Source organism: Danio rerio, chromosome 14, assembly GCF_052040795.2.
Source record: "Danio rerio strain M-AB ecotype USA chromosome 14, GRCz13ab, whole genome shotgun sequence".
NCBI classification, from domain to species: Eukaryota; Metazoa; Chordata; class Actinopteri; order Cypriniformes; family Danionidae; genus Danio; species Danio rerio.
In genome coordinates this window covers 40668101-40689043 of record NC_141034.1, presented here as the reverse complement: position 1 = coordinate 40689043, position 20943 = coordinate 40668101, and the positions used below count along the sequence as shown (strand labels likewise).

At 33.8% G+C, this 20943-nt stretch overlaps 2 protein-coding genes across 3 annotated transcripts; both read left to right on the top strand.

The window, feature by feature from the left end:
• The first annotated feature begins 63 nt into the window (after nt 1–63).
• asb5a (ankyrin repeat and SOCS box containing 5a) lies at nt 64–13305 on the top strand. 2 transcript variants are annotated; one of them, XM_087280483.1, is made up of 9 exons: nt 2130–2337; nt 2421–2506; nt 2700–2787; nt 5075–5154; nt 5388–5495; nt 7578–7731; nt 9605–9739; nt 12697–12888; nt 12995–13130. In XM_087280483.1, the coding sequence occupies exons 3-9, from the start codon at nt 2718–2720 to the stop codon at nt 13120–13122; spliced, it is 867 nt and encodes a 288-aa protein (XP_087136609.1). In that variant the 5' UTR covers nt 2130–2337; nt 2421–2506; nt 2700–2717; the 3' UTR covers nt 13123–13130.
• A 633-nt stretch (nt 13306–13938) lies between these two features.
• Nucleotides 13939–17963, top strand: spata4 (spermatogenesis associated 4). Its single transcript, NM_001004013.3, is given in 6 exon segments — nt 13939–14123; nt 14383–14512; nt 14634–14752; nt 15111–15331; nt 17394–17531; nt 17790–17963. Coding segments are annotated over 5 exon segments (675 nt in total). The 5' UTR covers nt 13939–14022; the 3' UTR covers nt 17498–17531; nt 17790–17963.
• Nucleotides 17964–20943: the final 2980 nt, after the last annotated feature.

Below are 20943 nucleotides of genomic sequence, written 5' to 3'. Positions count from 1 at the left end.
ACCCAAGTGCATTGGGGGTACTGTTGTGGGTGACATAAAATACACCAGCGCTCACTGCTAATCCTGCCACAAAACACAGCCATGACAGAGTCCACAGAGGAGTACAGGCCATTCGCAGCACAGCTGTCCAATGTTTACCTCACCATCCTGTCGCTCTTCTGCTTCAAACTTTTCGTTAGAATTACACTTAATCTCCTCACACATTTCTACATCATCAAAGGCAACCGCAAGGAGGCTGCCCGGATTTCAGCTGAGTTCTATGACAATGGTCAAGGGCACGGTAAGTAGAGCATGTGTGCACTTACATCACTGCCCAACACTCGCACAGCAGGAGTGTGGATTTAATGTTCAGTTGCCAATGTTTGGGCCTGTTTGCATGGATATACAGCTATCAAAAGAATTGGGAGACCGCTTGACAATTATCTGGATTTACTGGCTTGGTTAGGTGTGAGTTTTGATAAAATGTTAATGCTTGCTCTACAAAGGTCTGATAGTGTTTATTTAGTAAAGTAAAACAAAAATAGATTTAAAGGGCACCTATTTTACCCTTTTTCCAAGATTTAAGATAAGTCTTTTGTGTCTCCAAAAAACAAAACCCCCATCAGATTATTTATTATAGCTCTCAGAATATTGGAATGTTTTACTCTGAATACATTGTTTTTGTTGCCTGTGCCTTTAATTCTACCTTCCCACCATTCCCACGTGCCTGTCAGAGTGTACCAATCAGATCAGCTGCATCAGATAAACAGCACAGTGACAGACATGAAGAAAGCAGATCTCACTTATTGTTTGTGAGAAATACCACAGTAAGAACTTTCCCAATGATTATTTGATGTATTTGTTGTGGAGTTAATTCAAGCCTTTCTGCAACGATGAGTCACACACAATTTAATTACAAAGTTTGTGCAAACACACACACACACACATACACACACACACACACAGTGCGTGCATAACTTTTGCATGGCAAATGTGACAGAATACACATTAATATCCACTGCTGTATGGATATTTATGATAATATACAAAATTAACCTTATTTATCATCCACAAACTGGGATTGAAGCATTTTCTTTTAAAATTGTTCTGACATGCGGCTGTGGTGATAAAGAAAACATGCTAAAATTGCTATAATTCATTACAGACATGCTCTATTTTAAAAATGTTTTTAAACTTAGCTGAACAGCTGAACAGATCTTTTTTAATCCCAGTTGCTTTGTGCACATATTGTCTTACTGATATGATTATACGTGTTACTACAGAGACATGTCGATACGTGGCTGTCAATCAATTGCGGTGGGCCTCAAAATGGTAAGGATTTATTGTATTATATATTGTATTTATTTGGTAGAATAACTCTGATTTACAATCACAACAAATTAAAGTATTTGTTATTCTGACTAACTGTCATTTGCCAAAAAAGACAATATTTATATCTGAAATTTGGAGGAAGCATTACCACATCTTCATACAACAAAATAAATAGTAACATTTTCCATGGAAAAAAATGTTCCCATGCCATAATATATCCAATAAATTGACAAATGACTTTGTTTCTGAAAATAAAGGCTCGAAATGGCAATATTTTTATATAAAATTTGAAAGAAACATTATTACACCTTCATACAACAAAAAATATTAACATTTTCCTCAAACCAACATATAAAATCCAATAAATCCAGAGAAACAGAAATATTCAAGTGGCCTCTTCATTTCCCCCATAGCTGTATACTGTATATGGAGCATGGGGAATGCTATTACTGCACAATGGTTTTCCTGCAGCGTAACCATAATACCTGTCACTGCATGTGACAAGAACCACAACAGTGATTCCAATTCTGCTTCATACTATTTTAAACACACTTTCAGGACAGCTCTTCATATGCATTCCTAAAGCGTGCTCTTTAAGATTCACTTTTGTGTGTTTTGCATCACAGCAGGCATCCTACAATCATATTACCACACATACAACATCAAGCACACACACACTCTAAATATGCATGCATGCGACGCAAATCCAGGAATGGCTGCCAGGCTGCTGTTTACAGTGTTGTATAAATAGAATTGAGGCCATGCACCCCCTCCCCCTTTTTAACTATACAACAACAACAACAAAAATCACAGTCACCGTCAGTCTATCAAGCATTTGTGAAGGCAGACGCTCGTCTACAGGATCCTGAACGGTGCAGCCGGGCCTTATAAACAGCAGAGAAGGCTTTGGTGTAAACAAGTTGTCTCGCGGAGCATCTCAGAAAACAGCTTCTCCGAGTTTAAGATCAGGGCGAGAGGAACAGTCACAGGGGATTGCCATAGTCTGGCATTTACTAAGCAACTTAAGTAGGGCAGTGCAGATATAAAAAAAAACCCAGACAGCTTCAGTGACTCTTCTTTTAAGGCCTTTTTTTTTTTTTTTTTTGAAGAGAATGATATAAGGAGGAAACATTTTCCTGAAGGGACACAAGCTTTGTCAAAGTGGAAGTCTTGCTGAGCTGGTTAACCAGCCAAGGTTGGTGCTTTGATATGATTCGTGCGTACGTGGATTGACTTGCAATATCTTGAGTGTGGAAAAAAGAAGAAAAAAAGTGGATTCTTAGATTGATTGTTTTTGATTGCGAGGATAAAAACTAAGAAGGGACATTGAAAGGTGGAGGTTTGTAAAGTGGTTCTTCAGGGAAGTTTGTTCTGGTTGTGTTTTGAAGGTTTTACTGTAGTTTGTGATGAAGGGAGGTCACGATGATGATGATGATGTGTGGAACGCATCAGCTGTCATTCTGGATATTGACTCAGGTGTGTGCAAATATCAGCTTTTTGTGATGGTGGTGTATTGTGTGCATCCCGAATACAAAATACCATATACATCTTCAAAATAAATAACTATATACAAATGAAGTCAGAATTATTAGCCCCCCTGAATAATTAGCCCCATTTTTATTTTTTCCCCAATTTCTGTTTAATGAAGAGAAGATTTTTTCAACCATTTCTAAACATAATCGTTTTAATTACTCATTTCTAATAACTGATTTCTTTTATCTTTGCCATGATGACAGTACATAAAGTTTTATTTTCAAGGCACTTTTATATAGCTTTAAATGCCATTTAAAGGCTTAACTAGGTTAAGTTATAAGCAAGTTATTGTATAACGATGGTTTGTTCTGTAGACTATCGAAAAAACAAATAGCTTAAAAGGGCTAATAATTTTGACCTTAAAATAGTTTAAAAAATAGAAACTGCTTTTATTCTAGCCAAAATAAAATAAATAAGACTTTCTCTAGAAGAAAAAAAATATTTTCAGACACACTGTGGAAAATTTCATTTGGGAAACATCATTTGGGAATATATATATATAAATCCTTAGTTGTTATATATAAACACTCACCAGCCACTTTATTATTAGATACGCTTTATTAGGTACACCTTTCCAACTTCTTTATTTGGTATACATGTCCAATCACATGGCAGCATCCAATCATACTTGGTCAAGACAATCTGCTACAGTTCAGTTATATATATATGTATATGTATATATACATACAATTACATTTTGTTAATGTCTGATAAAACATTATAATGACTAAATGAATAACAAATATTTATTTAAACAAATTTAAATGGAAAACTCTAATGCTTTTAATATTGTATAATATTGTTTATATTAAGTAATTTTATAGCAAAGCATAAATGTATTAAATGAATAATAGATATATTATTCTAAAATACAGTATATAAAAATACTGTGTATTGTGTAGTAAAGTTATGAAAAATGCTTTTATATATTTAAACATTTCATATAGGCTATAAAATAGGGCATATTTTAGATTGTTTTATGATGAAAATACAATGTGATAGAAACAGTGAATGTCATAAAATAAGGTTTATATATATATATATATATATATATATATATATATATATATATATATATATATATATATATATATATATATATATATATATATATATATATATATATATATATATAATAATAATAAATTAACACCTGTAGGAACTTTCACTGTTTTTCTCAATCGCTAAAACACAAATCATGAAACAATTCACAATGTACTCACAACTACAGTATAGACAAAATCTCTACACCAACTTGTAAAAACCTTAAACTTCCAGCTCAAAAACAAATGTTTTCGTCAAAAATCTTTTCTCTTCAGTCAAAATCAAATGGGTCTCCGATGATGCACAAACCTGACAAATACACAGACTACTGCACTGCCTAGAAAACACCAGTGAGATCAGTTCAAACCACTCTTACCAAAACCTCTTACTGGAGGTCAGGAATCAGTAAAAGGCTTGTAAAATACAAGGAGATTGATTTAGAATTGTTAACATTTCTAGAATACAAACACTTTCCAAAAAAAAAGTAAAGTAATTGTGAAGTTACACAACTGTAAACTGAAATTGTAAAGAATTTATTATGCGCTGGATGGGCCGGTAGAAGATTTTGATCACATGATACCCTTGGATAAAAATATCACTGTATTAAGATATTGTTATTATTTCTCTAAAATAAATTGGATGTGTTATTTGAAGTGGTTCAGTGGTTAGCACTGTTGCTTCACAGCAAGAAGGTCGCTGGTTCGAGTCCTGGCTGGACCAGTTGGCATTTTTGTGTGGAGTTTGCATGTTCTCCCCGTGTTTGTGAGGATTTTCTCCAGATGCTCTGGTTTCCCCCACAGTTCAAAGACGTGTGCTATAGGTGAATTGGGTGAACAAAAATTTGTTGTTGTGTATGAGTGCATGTGAGAGTTAATAGTTGTTTCCCAGTGATGGGTTGTGGCTGGAAAGCCAACCGCTGCATAAAACACACGCTGGAAAAGTAAGCCGAAGAAAAATGAATGAATGTAATTTGACAGGAAAAGTAATAAAACAAAATATTTATTTATTATTTACTTTTAATATTTAATATAAAAAGTAAAGTACTGACATAAAAATAATCAATGACAAAAAACATTAAACAGAAGCATTTCCTCTTGATTTTCTTTAGATTTTTACACCAAATATTCTTTTAATTTCAATTCTTGATTTTCCTTTTTGATAAATGACTGTTTTTATTGTGTTTCAGGGTCTTGGGCAGACCGATCGGCTCTACATGATGCTGCAAGCCAAGGACGTCTGCTGGCCCTCAAGACCCTCATTGCTCAGGCAATCTCTCATTTAAATGACCTTTTCTTGAACCGTAAGATAAGACATCTGTAATATGCGCAGTATTAATAATATCATGCTCTCTGCTGGATGAGCAATGAAATACATATTTGGTGTAGAATTGAATGCTGCAGTCCATCATACATTAGTGAAGGAGCATTGCTGCCATCATGTGGAAAACAAAGATCCTGCACATCAGTGAGTAAATGAATATTATGTTAATGTGTCCTCAGGGCCACAGTGTGAATGTGCTGACGATAGACCACATTAGCCCTCTTCATGAGGCCTGCATAGGGGGCCATGTTGCCTGTGCCAGAGCGCTGGTAGATGCTGGAGCCAACGTTAGTCTCTGCACGGCTGATTGGTAACACTTTCATTTCACAGGTCTTGATTAGCAATGGCCTAGGCTTTTTTATTTGTAATTTATTTTTATTTTAGTTTCAATTTTTGTTTTGTTTTATTTTGAACATTTTAACAGTAAAAGGTGCACATTTGTTATTTGCTATATTAAAATATCTGTTCATTTATTTTCTTAAATTATATTTTAAATATGTTTTTAAATTTTTACACACTGAAAAAAACTATTGATTGAATTTACAAATTTTTGTAAGTGGTAAGTGATTGCAAACATTTTATATGGGCTGAATTCAAACATTCATTAATTTTCCTTCGGCTTAGTCCCTTTATTCATCAGGGGTCGCCACAGCAGAATGAACCACCAACTTATCCACCATATGTTTTATTCAGCTGATGCCCTTTCAGCTGCAACCCAGTACTGGGAAACACCCATACACTCTCATTCACACACTTATTCACTAAGGCCAGTTTACCTTATTCAATTCACGTATTCGGATCACCCTGAGGAAACCCACGTCAACACGAGGAGAACATGCAAACTCCAGACAGGACTCATCTGGCCCAGACAGGAACCAACGACCCTGCTGTGAGGCAACATTGCTAACCACTGAGCCACCATGTCGCCTGAATTTAAACATTAATTACTTAATTAATAACTTAATTTGTTTGTTTATTTTCAGCCCATGTAAATTGTTTGCTACCACTTACCTTAATAAAAATTTGTAAATCCAATCAATCATTTTTTTAGTGCAATGTAATAAAATAAAATAAGTTTTTTAATAATTATTAATAAATATATTTTCTAATTTATTTGATCTGTTGTATTTATTTGCTATAGCTTTTATAACAGTAAAACTGAAATATTTCCTTTGTCAGTGAAACTCTGTTTATTTATTTTTTTAGAGTTATGTTTGTTAATACATGATATTTTAAATCACAATAAAAAATATAGTATTTCAAATATAAAAGGACATATATTTCATGATAATTAATACATATATTTTAATAATTAATGTTACATACATTTAATGTTTTCATTTATTTCATCTATTTCTTTTTAAACCAAAAAAGAAAACCCAACATGTTGAAGTACAAATGCTAATTCAGAATTTTTTTACCTAAAAGTCAGATGTTTTAAATTATAAATAATTTATTTCTCAGTAAATTTTTCAGAATTCTGACTTTTCTCACATTCTACACAGTTTTTTTTCCTGTAACACGGGATGTCTGTAGGGTCTTAAAAAGTATTAGACGTTTATAAATCAATGTAGAGACATTTAAGGTCCTTAAAAAGTATTAAAAGTCTTAAATGCATTCAAATTTTAAATAATTTTTTATTATAAAATGTATAGTTGTATGCTAAAGTTTGCCTGAATTGAAACCGCGAATATCAGGATGCTGTGTAGTTTATGAAATCAATAAAATCCTGCTAGATTTGACATGCTGCTTTGTTTACTGCAGTAACTATAGGCGCCAACCTGCTGAATTAGGTAGATTTAATTGATTTTTATTCAGCATATGAATAATGTTTTAGTTTTTATTTGTTTCTTACATTAATGTATAGTAAATATACTTTAAGTTAAAATCTCGCCAGTGTTTCTGGTAGAAACCTAAAGTGGACATAAGGGGTTAAAATGTGTGGAAAGAGTCTTGAAAAAGGTGTTAAAATGTATTGAATTGTACTCTTTGTTTCCTGTATATTCCTGTATAGAAATAGGCTTCCATAAAATACTAATAATTTCTATTTTAAAAAGTCATAGATTTTTTAAGATTGTATCTTTTGCTTTTAAATATATTATATTATATTATATTATATTATATTATATTATATTATATTATATTATATTGTATTGTATTGTATTGTATTGTATTGTATTGTATTGTATTATATTTAAATGGTAAACAGTCCCCAGTTTTACCACATTCAATTTGATAATCTCTTATGCAGCATGAAATGTGAGATATACAACACTTTCTAAAAATTAATTTTCTTCTTGTCAGTTTTGTGTCAAATTTTGTGAGTCATGTTTTATTGTCAGTGTTTTATTTTCTATCTGTGTGTTCAGGTGAATGTGACAGCTATAGATGGAGTGACTCCATTGTTTCGTGCCTGTTCTGCTGGCAGTTTGGCATGTCTAGAGCTGCTTTTGCAGAGCGATGCCAGACCACAAGCCCTGGCCATATTCCAGCCTTCACCCATCCATGAGGCAGCCAGCAGGGGTAGGTATGAGACTGGCAGTGGAACCTTGCGAAGTTCTGCACAAATCACAATGAGCCTTAATGAGCTGCTTTCCTAATAGACACTCAAAAGTTTTTGAAGGAGACGTACAGTATTATGCCCCTTTTCATAAAATGTCAAATAAATCTCAGATGTCTCCAGAATTTGTCTGCACTGTAGAAAAAATTCTGGGTTCCACACAATGGCATCATGTTGTCCCAACACAAATCAATTAAGTTAACTTAATAATTTTTACAAATATTAGTGGATTGAAAATAAAATAATTAAGTTGTCCATAATAATTCAGTGTGTCAAAATTTTTTAAAAACTTGTTTTTAAAACTTAAAAAAAAACATGCAGCACTTGAGTGTGTGAAGTTTCAACTCAAAATTACCACAGATTTATTTATTTATTATATTTATTATAGCATGTCAAATTTACCCCTGAATACTGCAAAAACACTGCATTTTTGTGTGTCCTATTAAATGCAAACAAGGGTAAAATCTAAAAGGGATACAGCTGTGGATATTTTACATGTGCACATCAATATAACATAATGTTTGCGACAGTGTACAGCAATAATAACTATTTTTACATTACAGTGAGAGGTAGGTTTAGGGTTGGGGTTGACAATAATAAAATCAATGTTATAGATAATTTAATAAATAATATGAATAATTCTAATTGATTTCATATCAGAGTTGTATCCCTTTTAGCAACAATTGTGGATAAACTGCTGCTGCTTTCCAGAACAGTGACAGCCTGATCACAAGAGGAAACTATTTACATATTGTCAGAAAAAGTGGCTAATTACTATAAATTCATATGATTTAATACATATGAAAATGCACAATTTTTTAAACGAGGCGTGTCCCCAAAACCCACCCCTAAACCCATCCATCATCCACAAATGAGATTGGACAAATTCATATGAATTAGACTCTAAAATGTTACAATTTGCCATGGGATTATATTAACAGTGCATATACAATGCATTATAAATGTGCATTTATGAGTTACACAGACTGTGTTACAATAACCATGTACAGTAGCTCTGGTCTCTGTGAATCCAGTAAGTGAAAATTGGAAACATTCTCCGTATATAAACTGATAAAAAGTACTGCTCATTCTTCAGAAACAGTGTTAAACTGTATTAATCTGACCTTGGTGAAGCTGTTCAGTGAGCAGCATTAAATATATTCTGTCCATAGCAGTTTTTAAAAGCCAGTAGCGGCAAACATCCATTTGTTGCAGATCTGGTGGAATGATCGGTCCTTATATGAAGTTTTATTGCCAAAGCACAAAGGGCTGCTGAAATAGCACTATTTAAAATTTGATGGTTTAATCCCTGTGTTCCTGGTGTAATTTTGAAATGATAAAGCATTAGAGAGTGATAGAGCAAAGCAATGATGTGTCCATCCAGAAAGTCTATCATGGATCTTATAGGCTTTATTGTGCAGTCTAGCTATTAGCTCCAAGATATCATTTGTTGTGAGTGACCAACCAGGCAAACAGGATGACAAGGCGGACAAAATGATGGCATGAAGATAAGTTTCAGAAACAGAAAAAGACAAATATACATTTTACCAGCATTCTTCGGAACATTTCCTTTAAAAAAAATAAATAAATTTAATTCAATTGTAAGTGGATTCAGTTGTAATAAGAAAATGTTCAATTGTAATAAGACCCCCTTCGCGCATGATTAGGAGAGCCAAATCTAAAGAGTAAATTTGTCCTCATGCTTGCAGAGAAAGGCTCAAAATATATACCAAAATATATTTCTGTGTTGTTCTTTTTCACATTTTTTGGTTTGGTAGATGCACTGGAGACTTGATTATAGCACTTAATTTGACATGGTTTTATGGTCTCATTTAGGCCACAGCAAGTGTGTAGAGGTGCTGGTTTCATGGGGTGTGGATGTGGACTTTGAAATCCCTCACATGGGGACCCCTCTCTACACCGCCTGCCGATGTAAAGAGTTCCTATGTGCCCGCAAGCTGCTTGATGGAGGTAAACATGTCTGAGCACTTTTAAAATGATAATGTGTAATGAATTTTTTGGTTTCTACACAAACAAGTTTTAAGTGTAAGTATATGTTAATTTTGAGATGGCCTTTTCCTTGATAAATTGAGCTTCAGTAAATACGTCTGATGACAGTTACTGGTGATTCAGCAACTGTTATGACAGATTTGATAGAGTTGACATGGCCCAAAATTAACAGTTACAATATTTTCTGTTCTTTCTATTTTAGTTGATATGCAATGTGGTAATTAAAAAAATTTAATTAATTAAATAAATTAATTTCTTAGTTTATTGATGTTTCAACAACTTGCATCAAATCATGAAACATGTTTTATTTTGACATTGAAAATTATCATTAACTATTTAAGTTGTCATAATAAGTTACACATATCACTGTGAATGAATACAGTTTGAAGGAGCCAGTTGTTGCAAATTATTCTTTATATTTTTTATCTTATTACCAATAATCAATCGATCAATCAGACTAAACATTGTAAGTGCTTTACAGGTGTATACACCTCTGAAGAAAATACAGCACTGTAAAAAAATCCTGGTTCAAATTAACCTTATGAGTCCATTGAACTTATATTATGTTAACATGAATTAAGACAGCTTGCATAACTTATTAAATTAAGTTAGAACATGATTAACTTAGTTTAATAAGTTACAATGAACTAAAAACATGCTGTCATGACTAAATGCTTAAATAATTTTTTTACAGTGAAGTAAATGAAGACAATGCTAAAATTATTCAGAATAAAACAGCTTTTACAACTCTTACAATGGATTGAAACCAATAATGACATTATGATCAAGGAAAATGGAATTATATATAAAATAAACAAATACTTTGAAGACACTGCATGTTTTAGAAGATTTGTCATTTATATTTAAAAATATAAATATTTTGTATCTCTCACTTGCTCTAGGAGCTTAAAACCATTAAATCTTTTAGCTCTACAAATGTTAACAGCTACAAAAAAACTTACAGCTCTACAGTCTGATGCAAGACCAAGTAGTGCTTTATAAATTAATAAAATAATGTCGAAATCAGTTTCCTAAAATCAGCTATGAAACTTAAAGTGTATTGTGATTTTCTTGTGCTGTGGTGGTGGAGATCCATTGCTGAAGATAACAAATCATTAACTAAGGCTCCATAAAGTACTTATTTGCTGCTTATTACAGTTTTTCTCAGTCGCTTTGGTACATTTCTCACAACACTATTTACATTTGCACAACAGTTAATGCATTTCTCAAAACAATTAGTCATTTGTGCACATCCTGGTAGCAGTTTCTCATTCCTTCCAACACATTGCAGATGCGTTTGAACATGCATCAATTGCTTACAACTCTCTGCTGTTTATAACATTATCATTTGCTTATGTCAGTCAAAATTAACTAAACTTGTAAATGCTGAATAGTCATTCCATATAAAACTAATAGTCTTCATTTCATTACTTGAGTCATTACATACAAAAATGTTGAACTAGTTGTCAAAATCCTGCAAGCTAATTTTATAAAAAAATGTTTAAATCTTTATTTTACTGAAAATATCTTCTAAATTGAACAGTGTCATGAATGATTTACAGACCTGTGTATGTATGTTGGTTCAGTTCCAATATGTGCTGCAATATTGTTTACAGCTGTGCACAGTTCAACCCAAAGAAAGTTTATGTTTGTTGTAAATAAGGGTGTATTTATTCTTCTGCACACTGCTGTGAAAAAATTCAAATTGTAAAGAGCAAATGCAGATAAAATGTGAAACATACATATTCAGTGTCTTGTACTAGATACACTCACTAAATGCAGTAATGTCTAACTTTACTGTAGTTTTCTATTGGCTGTGCTAATAGTATATGGTACTATCTTGAGCATTTTCACGAAGTTTTATCAAAATCTGACTTTTTTGCATTAAAAAAAATTTACAGAGTAAACTGACATAATGAAAACATGACAATCTAATCTCAGCTAGGTTTTGCAGTTTGTACTAATTGTTTTGAGAAATGCATCAACTGTTGTGCAGAAATGCACTGGTGTTGTGAGAAACGCACCACAGCGACTGAGAAAAACTGTAATGTTTGTTGTAAATAAGAATATTTATTTATGTATTTATTCTTTTTCACAATGCTGTGAATAAATTAGAATTGCAAAGAGCATATGCAGTAAAAAAATGTGAAACATACATATTCAGTGTCTTGTACTCAGATACCTCACTAAATGCAGTGATGTCTGACTTTACTGTAGTTTTCAAATGGCTGTGCAAATAGTATCTAGTGCTTTCATGAGCATTTTCAAGAAGTGTCACCAACATCTTACTTTTTTGCATTGAAAAAATGTACAGAGTAAACTGTCATAATGAAAACATGACTAAGCCGTTTGACTATCTTGTTCATAAACAATGGTGTCAGGACTTTACATCTTGATGATACTGACACTTTGATTGACATGAATACTTGCTTTTGAGGAATGAACAATCCATTTTGAGCAAGTGACATGCTTTTGCACCAAAGCGACTAAGAAAAACTGTAATAGTTGTTAAGGCATGCCGAATCGTAACATATTTTATAAGTGCTATAAACAGAAAATATCTTAATAATTACCCAACAATAAGCCAGTATTTAATACTGGGAATTGTTATTAATATGTTATAATAAAAAAAAATATTCGAGTTAACAATTTTATCTCTGTATTTAATTTTTCTTTCTTTTTTTAATAACCTCTTCTGGATGAGCCAAAATCCTGGGCAGATTATTTCTAACTAACTTATTTCTATTTTTTTTTCTTTTTCTTTTTTTTATTGCTATTTTTTATAGATTTTTTTTTAGTTTTAGCTTGTTTGAAGGATAATTCACACATTAAAACATTAAAATTGTCTCTCTGGGAACTGTTTGAGCACCCCATGACTTACACTGGAATACCATTTTATTGCGTTTTCACCATCACAGGTGCAAATGTGCAGAGAGGTTCATATATGGAGACTCCTCTTCATGCGGCATCTCAGAAAGATTGTCTAAGCATTGTGAAACTCTTGCTGGAATTTGGGGCAGACGTAAATGCACGCAACCTGCAGTATAAACGGGCCGTTGAGGTTGCTCCTCCAGGGAGCCTTACAGAGGGTTTCCTATTGATTTATGAAGGTGAGTTAAAGGTACACCAACACTGGAGGCTTAAAGTCACCTATGTTTAGTTTTGACTTGTGATGTTTTACTGCATTCGCATTTATCAGTTGTGTCTGTTTTGCAGCGACACCTCGTTCTCTGAGTCAACTTTGCCGTCAGCAAATCAGGGAGAGGTTGGGACGTTCCCGACTGCATCTTCTACCTCATTTGCCTCTCCCTAAAGCAATGAAGAACTTTCTACAATACAGATAATGTCATTATGTTCACTGTTGTGGGTTAATAATACTATAATGAGGTTAAATCAGAAAAGCAGTTTTACCTTTTACATGTAACCACAACTACCTTATCTCTGTTGTCTGATTTTAAAAGAGAATGAGCCAATAAAATGTCCTTGATATTTAACTGTTCAAAAATTCAATAAACTTGACTAAAAAAAAATCGCATCTTGTTTTGCCTTGAAAATTTAAGAAACAGATGGATTATGAATGAATGGATGGATAGATGGATAGATAGATAGATAGATAGATAGATAGATAGATAGATAGATAGATAGATAGATAGATAGATAGATAGATAGATAGATAGATAGATAGATAGATAGATAGATAGATAGATAGATAGAGGTATTTATATGTGTATGGATAGATAGATAGATAGATAGATAGATAGATAGATAGATAGATAGATAGATAGATAGATAGATAGATAGATAGATAGATAGATAGATAGATAGATAGATAGATAGATAGATAGATAGATAGATAGATAGATAGAGAGGTATTTATATGTGTATGAATAGATAGATAGATAGATAGATAGATAGATAGATAGATAGATAGATAGATAGATAGATAGATAGATAGATAGATAGATAGATAGATAGATAGATAGATAGATAGATAGATAGATAGATAGATAGGTGGTGGATGGATGATGCACAGTGCTTGTTAACGAGATACATAGACAGACTAGAATGACTGTGCGGCATTATATTACATAAAATGTCGATAGACTGAACAATAATTGATGATCTGGCACCAGCAGGTGGCAGCACTTCAGCTCCCGAGTTGTTCTCACGCCTGTTTCTATGCAACTGTAAACAATGAAACAAGGGTTTGTTCTCTTCACCAAACTCGTTTTTCATAGCAAGAAATGGCCTATTCACTGTCGCCAAAGAAGGCTGGTCTGCCACGAGAGGTTTTGAAATGGCTGCAAAGTCTTGATTTATCGTTTTTCCCAAAAAACGTTCGCAGGTGAGTAACTTAAAGAAGATAACAGCGTCTCCTCACAAACCCATAAGCTGAAGACATTTACCCTCTATTTGTACTTGTATTAAAGTTTAAAGACGATATACACCTGGCTATTTTTACATTTTGACTCAATTTAGTCATTCGGTTCAGTTCTTTTCGGTAATTAGTTAATATATTTAATTTAACGTCACGTTTCAAGCGTGAATCAAAAATAAAAGTTTCAAACATAAACACCTGCAATGCTCTTTATTTTGTCCAAAAGAGACTTTTCCAATGGATACCTCGTGGCAGAAATATTTTCCTGGTACTTCCCAAGGGATTTTCAAATGCACTCCTTTGATAATGGAACTTCATTGGCTGCCAAACAATCAAATTGGTCCCAAATTGAGAAAGTGAGTGTGGTACCGTGCAGAAATAATCTCCAAGCGAAATAAATTGTTTCTTGTTGTCATTCATAAGTACATTTTATACAGATCTAACCTTAAGACCCTTTTATTTAATTGGTTATTCAAGTTTTTTGTGAAGCAAAACATCAGTCTGGTCAAGGAGATGATAGATGGCACAATCCACTGTAAACCTGGAGCTGCAGAGCTTCTTGTACAGGAGATTTACACCATCCTGACCAACAGAAGGTGAGGTTTTTTATGTACTTGCACTTTGCTAAACAGAGTTATGTAAATTTTATAGAACCAAAATATATTACCAAATCTTGCAGAAAATTCTGTTTTTGACTGAAAGCAAGTAGCTGACTTAGCTTGAAATATGTTGAGCTTTAAAAAAAACATTAACTGTATTTATAACTTAGTGTATTTCATTTTTGCAAGTTAAAAAAACCTCATCATCGTTCCCTGCAATGCCTACGTACCTTTTTTAAGTGTATAATATAAATATGCATCTGGCTTGCAGCTATGCTTTTCATAATGAGTCACACATATGCTTCAGTTAATTTCACACCTTGTCTTCATTTGTCTGATTTTATGCTTCCTGTAGTATCCAGGCCATCCAGAGGGTGGAGCAAGGCTTTACAGATAAACCTTACCAAGACCAGTTGCCTATGGTGGCCCGAGCCACAGCCTCAGTGTCCATAAAGAGCAACCTGAGTCTCACTGAGGTTAAAGCTGAACCAAACATCATCACCAATCAGCGCAAGGTCCTCGCCATCATACACAGGCACTTAGAGCAAAGAAAAGAGGAGAGAGTCCAAGACCCAAGTGAGTAACACTCAATTTTTGCTGTTTGACTTAAGGTGTGTGTTGTGTCTAAGGATGTATAAAAGTTCATTTCTGGCTCTTTTCTCACTTGTGTGATTTTTATATCTCACAGTTTATATTTCAGAACTGCTCGACAGACTAATGGCAGATGATAGAAATCAGATTTCTAAAAAAAAAAAAAAAAAGCAAAACGATAAGATTAAATAAAATTTTAATCTAGTTCATATTGAATTTTTTTTAATTTTGAGGGAAATAAGTGAAAATTACAGGATACATACTACTCAGAATTTCAAAATACATTTGCAGAATTGCAATATATAAATTTGTAATTGGGGCGGAACGGTGGCTCAGTGGTTAGCACTGTCGCCTCACTGCAAGAAGTTTGCTGGTTTGTGTCCAGGTTGGGTCAGTTGGCATTTTTTACTTTTTTTTTTTTTGTTTTTTTTTTGTTTTTTTTTTGGGTATTCACCTTTAATTGATAAGACAATAAGTTTAGACAGGAAAGCATAGGGAACAGAGAGAGAGGGGGAGGTCAGCATAGGACCTTGAGGCAGGAATCGAATTCAGGTCGCTGTGAACACAGGAGTGGCATGTGTCAATGCACTAACCACTACGCCATTGGCGACGACTGTCAGTTGGCATTTCTGTGTGGAGTTTGCATGTTCTCCCCGTGTTAGTGTGGGTTTCCTCCGGGTGCTCCAGTGTTCCCCACAGTCCAAAGACATGCGGTATAGGTGAATTGGATAAGCTAAATGGGTTGTAGTGTATGTGTTTGAATGAGTGTGTATGAGTGTTTCCCAGTACTGGGTTGCAGCTGGAAGGGCATCTGCTGTGTAAAAAATATGCTGGAAAAGTTGGCAGTACATTCCGCTGTGGCAACCCCTGATGAATAAAGGTACGAAACCGAAGGAAAACAAATGAATGAATAAATAAAATGTATAATTGGCCAAAAATAAACATTTTAGATCGTACATAACCTTAAAATTGTGAGAAGTAATTGTTCATTTGTCCAAATTGCAAACTAATAATTCAGAATTGCAAGAAAAATAAATTGCAATACAGTCTATAAATTTGGAATTGAGAGAATTTTAAGAAAAAAGTCAGAACTACAAATTTATGTACTCAAAGTGTGGGAAAATTCATTCATTAATTTTCTTTTCGGCTTAGTCCCTTTATTAATCAGGGGTTGCCACAGCGGAATGAACCACCAACTTATCCAGTCCTTCCATCCACAGCACAACACTAGGAAACACCGACAAACTTTTGCACACACTCACATACACTACGGCCAAATTAGCTTATTCAGTTTGCCTATACCACACGTCTTTGGTCTGTGGGGGAAACCGGAGCACCTGGAGGAAACCCATGCCAACACGGGGAGAACATGCAAACTTAACACAGAAACGCCAACTAACCCAGCCAGGCTCAAACCAGCAACCTTCTTGCTGTGAGGCGATTGTGCTACCCACTGCGCCACCGTGACGTCCCAATGTGGGAAAAGTAAGCTCAAAATTCTTAGAAAACATGACAAGTTAGAATTGAAAGACAGCTTATAAACTCCCTAGTACAACAAACAGCTCTAATTTTAAGAAAGAAGTCAGAATTGCAAAAAAATATGCACTCTGAATTGAGAGATATAAATATAAAGTTCAGAATATAAAGTTCTGAATTCTCATTTTACATCCCACAAGTGATGATTACAAGACTTTCAATCTAATAAAAAAAAAGTTGAGATACTGTAAGAAATGCAAGACATAAGCTCAGAAATTATATATAGAAACTCAGAATCAAAGCAAAAACAATTATTCTGAAGTCTGCATTTGTCTTGTAAGTCAGAATTATAAGTAGTTACAGTTCTGAAAAAATATACAATACTATATAATATTTTAAGAATTAAGAGGAAGAAAATCAGAACTGGAAAGCCACAATTGCTTTTTTATTTATTAATTTATTTAATCCTGTGATGGATTTGGTCTGCATTATTGTAGCTATGGATTATTGTAGAGTTCATGACGTTTTCAGTAAAACGTGCATTGAGTATTTTTCCTCCGCTTCTTCATAGAACGCTTCAATGTTAAGCCCACTCTTGGAGAACAGGCTGTCAGGTTGTTAGCCCACCAGCATGAGCCAAATCTACAGATGAACACCAGTCAAGCAGCTTGTTAAGTGCCTGCCTTCCCAACAAGAGGATGAGACATATGTAAGCCAGCAGTCTAAATAATCAATTGGAAGAAACCATGTTGCCTTTGTGTTTTATTCTGCCACAGAACAGTCACAAGTACCCTTTAGAGAAGCAGCTACTGTAGTTATCCTACAAGCTACACAAGGCAATATGTCAAACTGTATTATTAAGTCTTCTACTTAACTTAATCAATCAGGCACTAATCACATCTATATAGCATTGTCAATGTTTAACTGTATGGTATTTAGGGAATGCTTGTTTTTACTGTATGTGCAGGTTCAGTGGTGTCTGGAATCAGAAGCGAATGCATTGCAGATATTGGATGCAAATTGTGAGACCGTTTGAGGTAGATATCCAACAAAGGTCTTCAAAGCACATTTCAGAATAAGGCCCTTGAGTTTTGAGCATAAGGTTGATTACTGCAATAAAATATCTAGTTTAACAAACATACACGTCAGTGGGCTGCCTCTTTTGTTGTCATAAAGTATCTAGATAAAAATAATTCCATATTTATTTATATGGTTCTAAAAGTTTGTAGTTGAGTTTGAATGAACAAATCAGTTAGATTCGAATACTTTCTCTCGTAATTTTCTCATTAATATTCAAAATGTTTTATGTTTTTTCAGAAGAACCATTATTCAGTATTTTTTAAAGGAATTGCTCAAACATTGATTTGACTTGGACGTTAAACATTACTTTCAACATGAAAAATCAATCAAATAAAAAAATTAAATACAATTATTAGGCAAAGCAAATAATACAAGTCAATACAAAACAAGTTTCAACTCATACTGTACACTTGCTTATTTAATCCTACATGAGTCCACTCTACATCGATGATAAATAACAGTTGATTATTTTTCTCATCTCTCGTAAAATCACTTACAATTTGTTATTCCTAGTTCCAATCTCACACTGTGTCCTAACTACACACAATAAGGTAAGATTCCACTAACAAGCAGTTTGGCTGTCTGCCCCAAACGGACGTGACATGACAGAAACATTTAAATACCACTTATTTAAATACCAGACACTGCACTCCTGCTGAAATGGTAAGGGTTATAATCTAATTAATGCATCAAACATTTATAACATTATTAAAAGTACATACTGTAGGCTACTGGTTTGCACTGAGTCACAGTTCTAACTTTCATTTACAAACCGTTTTATTTTCAAGATCTGAGGTGAACTATCTGCTTCTGCTTTCAGTAGCATGGTAATAAATGTCACGTAAAACTCACATTTATGGCATTTAACACTGAATAAAGCACATGAGGTGTACCTGAGGGGATCATTGTCATTGTTTATGCTGTTCTGTTGCAACTTCACATAAATAGAAAGTATTTCTTAAATAGTAATTGTGCATGTCACTGCTGTGGATGGTTAGGAAACAAAACTCATTCTAACTTGGAAAAGATAGCTTTTATCATGTTACAGTGTCGCAACACATGTAGTTAGGACACGGTGTCATGGTTTAGAGCTGTTTTGTGTCATTTGTCTGTTTCTACATATTATAAGACTATGGAGGTTGGAAAAACAATTCATAAAAAGCTATCATTGAAGTTTTCAGCAGCGTTCTCAAGCTTCTTGAAAGTACTTATAAGTACTTGAATTTCAGACATGGATTAAAGGCCTGGAAAATACTTTAAACAAACACAGGTCCTTGGAGTTGCTTGAATTAAATTTAGTTTATAGTTTTTTTTTAACAAATAAATTGTTGTACTTAATTGTCAAATACAGAATGAAAGAAATGACAAATTCTTAAATAAACAATCTTTAGTTTAAGTCTTGTACAATAACACTGACAAATAAGGCACATCTGATCAATCTTTAATTTTCTAATATTTTAAACATTTAATAATATTTGAATATCACCAGCATTGAATTCAACAAATTGGATAATTTTTTTTTCATCAAGGCTTTTAAATGCTCTAACTTTTTAAAAAATATCTCAGACATTTTTAACGTAAATATTAAATGTAATTGAATTAAGTACAGTAAGGACCTAAATGGAGCTAGATAAGCTGGGGTATGAATTCCAAAGGTGCTTGATTTAAAAATTAATGGTGCATTAAAAGTCCTTGAATCTGGTGTCCATGAAAGCGTGGGAACCCTGTTTTAGACATTTTCAGAAGTTTTTCTTTCACAGAAATGTCAGAGGCACTACAATCTTACAGGCTCATTCATTTATTCATTCATTCATTTATTCATGTTCTTCTTGGCTTAGTCCCTTTATAATCAGGGGTCACCACAGTGGAATGAACCGGCAACTTATACAGCATATGCTTTATGCAGCCGATGCCCTTCCAGCTGCAACCCATCACTGGGAAACATCCATACACACTCATAAACACACATACACTACACCCAATTCAGTTTATTCAATTCACCTGTACCGCATATCTTTGGACTTGTGGCGGAAACCCACAAGTAATTGACAGTAATTGCTGGTCAGTAATTGCTAGAATCTAATAGGGATAGAGGATCTCTAGAGGACTGTATAAAACATATTTTATTATAAGCAACAAATCCAAAGCATGGAAAGAGCGTACTATTATAAACAGTGATATTTTGTGGTACTGTACATTAGGAATCAAGTGACTAAACAGACTAAACAGATAATTTTTTTTTCATGTTTAGGAAAAAACATTGGAGTTTGCATGTTCTCCCCATGTTCGCATGGGTTTCCTACGGGTGCTCCGGTTTCCCTCACAGTCCAAAGACATGCACTATAAGTAAATTGATTAAACTAAATTGTCCGTAGTGTATGACTAGTAAGTGTGAATTAGTTCCCAATACTGGGTTGCGGCTGGGCATCTGCTGTGTAAAACATAAGCTGGAATAGTTGGCAGCTCATTCCACTGTGGCAACCTGTGAAAGAGAGACTAGGCAAAGGAAAATGAAAAAAATGAATGAAAAAACATGATCTTTTTTCCAGTCAACACATGTTTGGATAGCATCTTCAAAAGCCCCTTTCCCATGATAAAAACAAAACTCGGTGTAGATAGAAAGTCAAAACAGAGTACCTTTTTAAATCTAAGCAGATACACCTATTATACTTAATGGAATAAAAATAAATCACATTGTTTTTAAATGCCATCTTTTTGTACCGAACTGGAGCTGGCATCATAAAATAGCAATTAAACAAGCATGATGTTTGATTGTCTTTTGGAAAAGCAATAAAAACTTCTCCAATCATAAATTCAGCATTTATTGGTTAACCCCAGCAGCTGTTGTTGAATCTGTGGTATCTCTCTGCATTGAGATGGCTGTGTTTTCTTTGAAAGGCGCAGCATGCTTCGCTCTTCCCAAGGCCTGCTGCAAATTAGACATTCATTTAGCGAACTCACTGTGAGACAGGCAGGTTTTCGGCAAGCTGCCCAAGTCCCTGTTTACCCCCTCTGCCTTTTTTACTCCGTTTTCTCTAGTA

Coding starts and splice junctions, on each gene's coding strand:
- asb5a (XM_087280483.1), top strand. CDS start 2,718: ATGAAGGGAGGTCACGATGATGATGATGATGTGTGGAACGCATCAGCT. Junction 5,155..5,387: donor TCAAGACCCTCATTGCTCAG/GCAATCTCTCAT, acceptor ATGTGTCCTCAG/GGCCACAGTGTGAATGTGCT. Junction 7,732..9,604: donor CCATGAGGCAGCCAGCAGGG/GTAGGTATGAGA, acceptor GGTCTCATTTAG/GCCACAGCAAGTGTGTAGAG.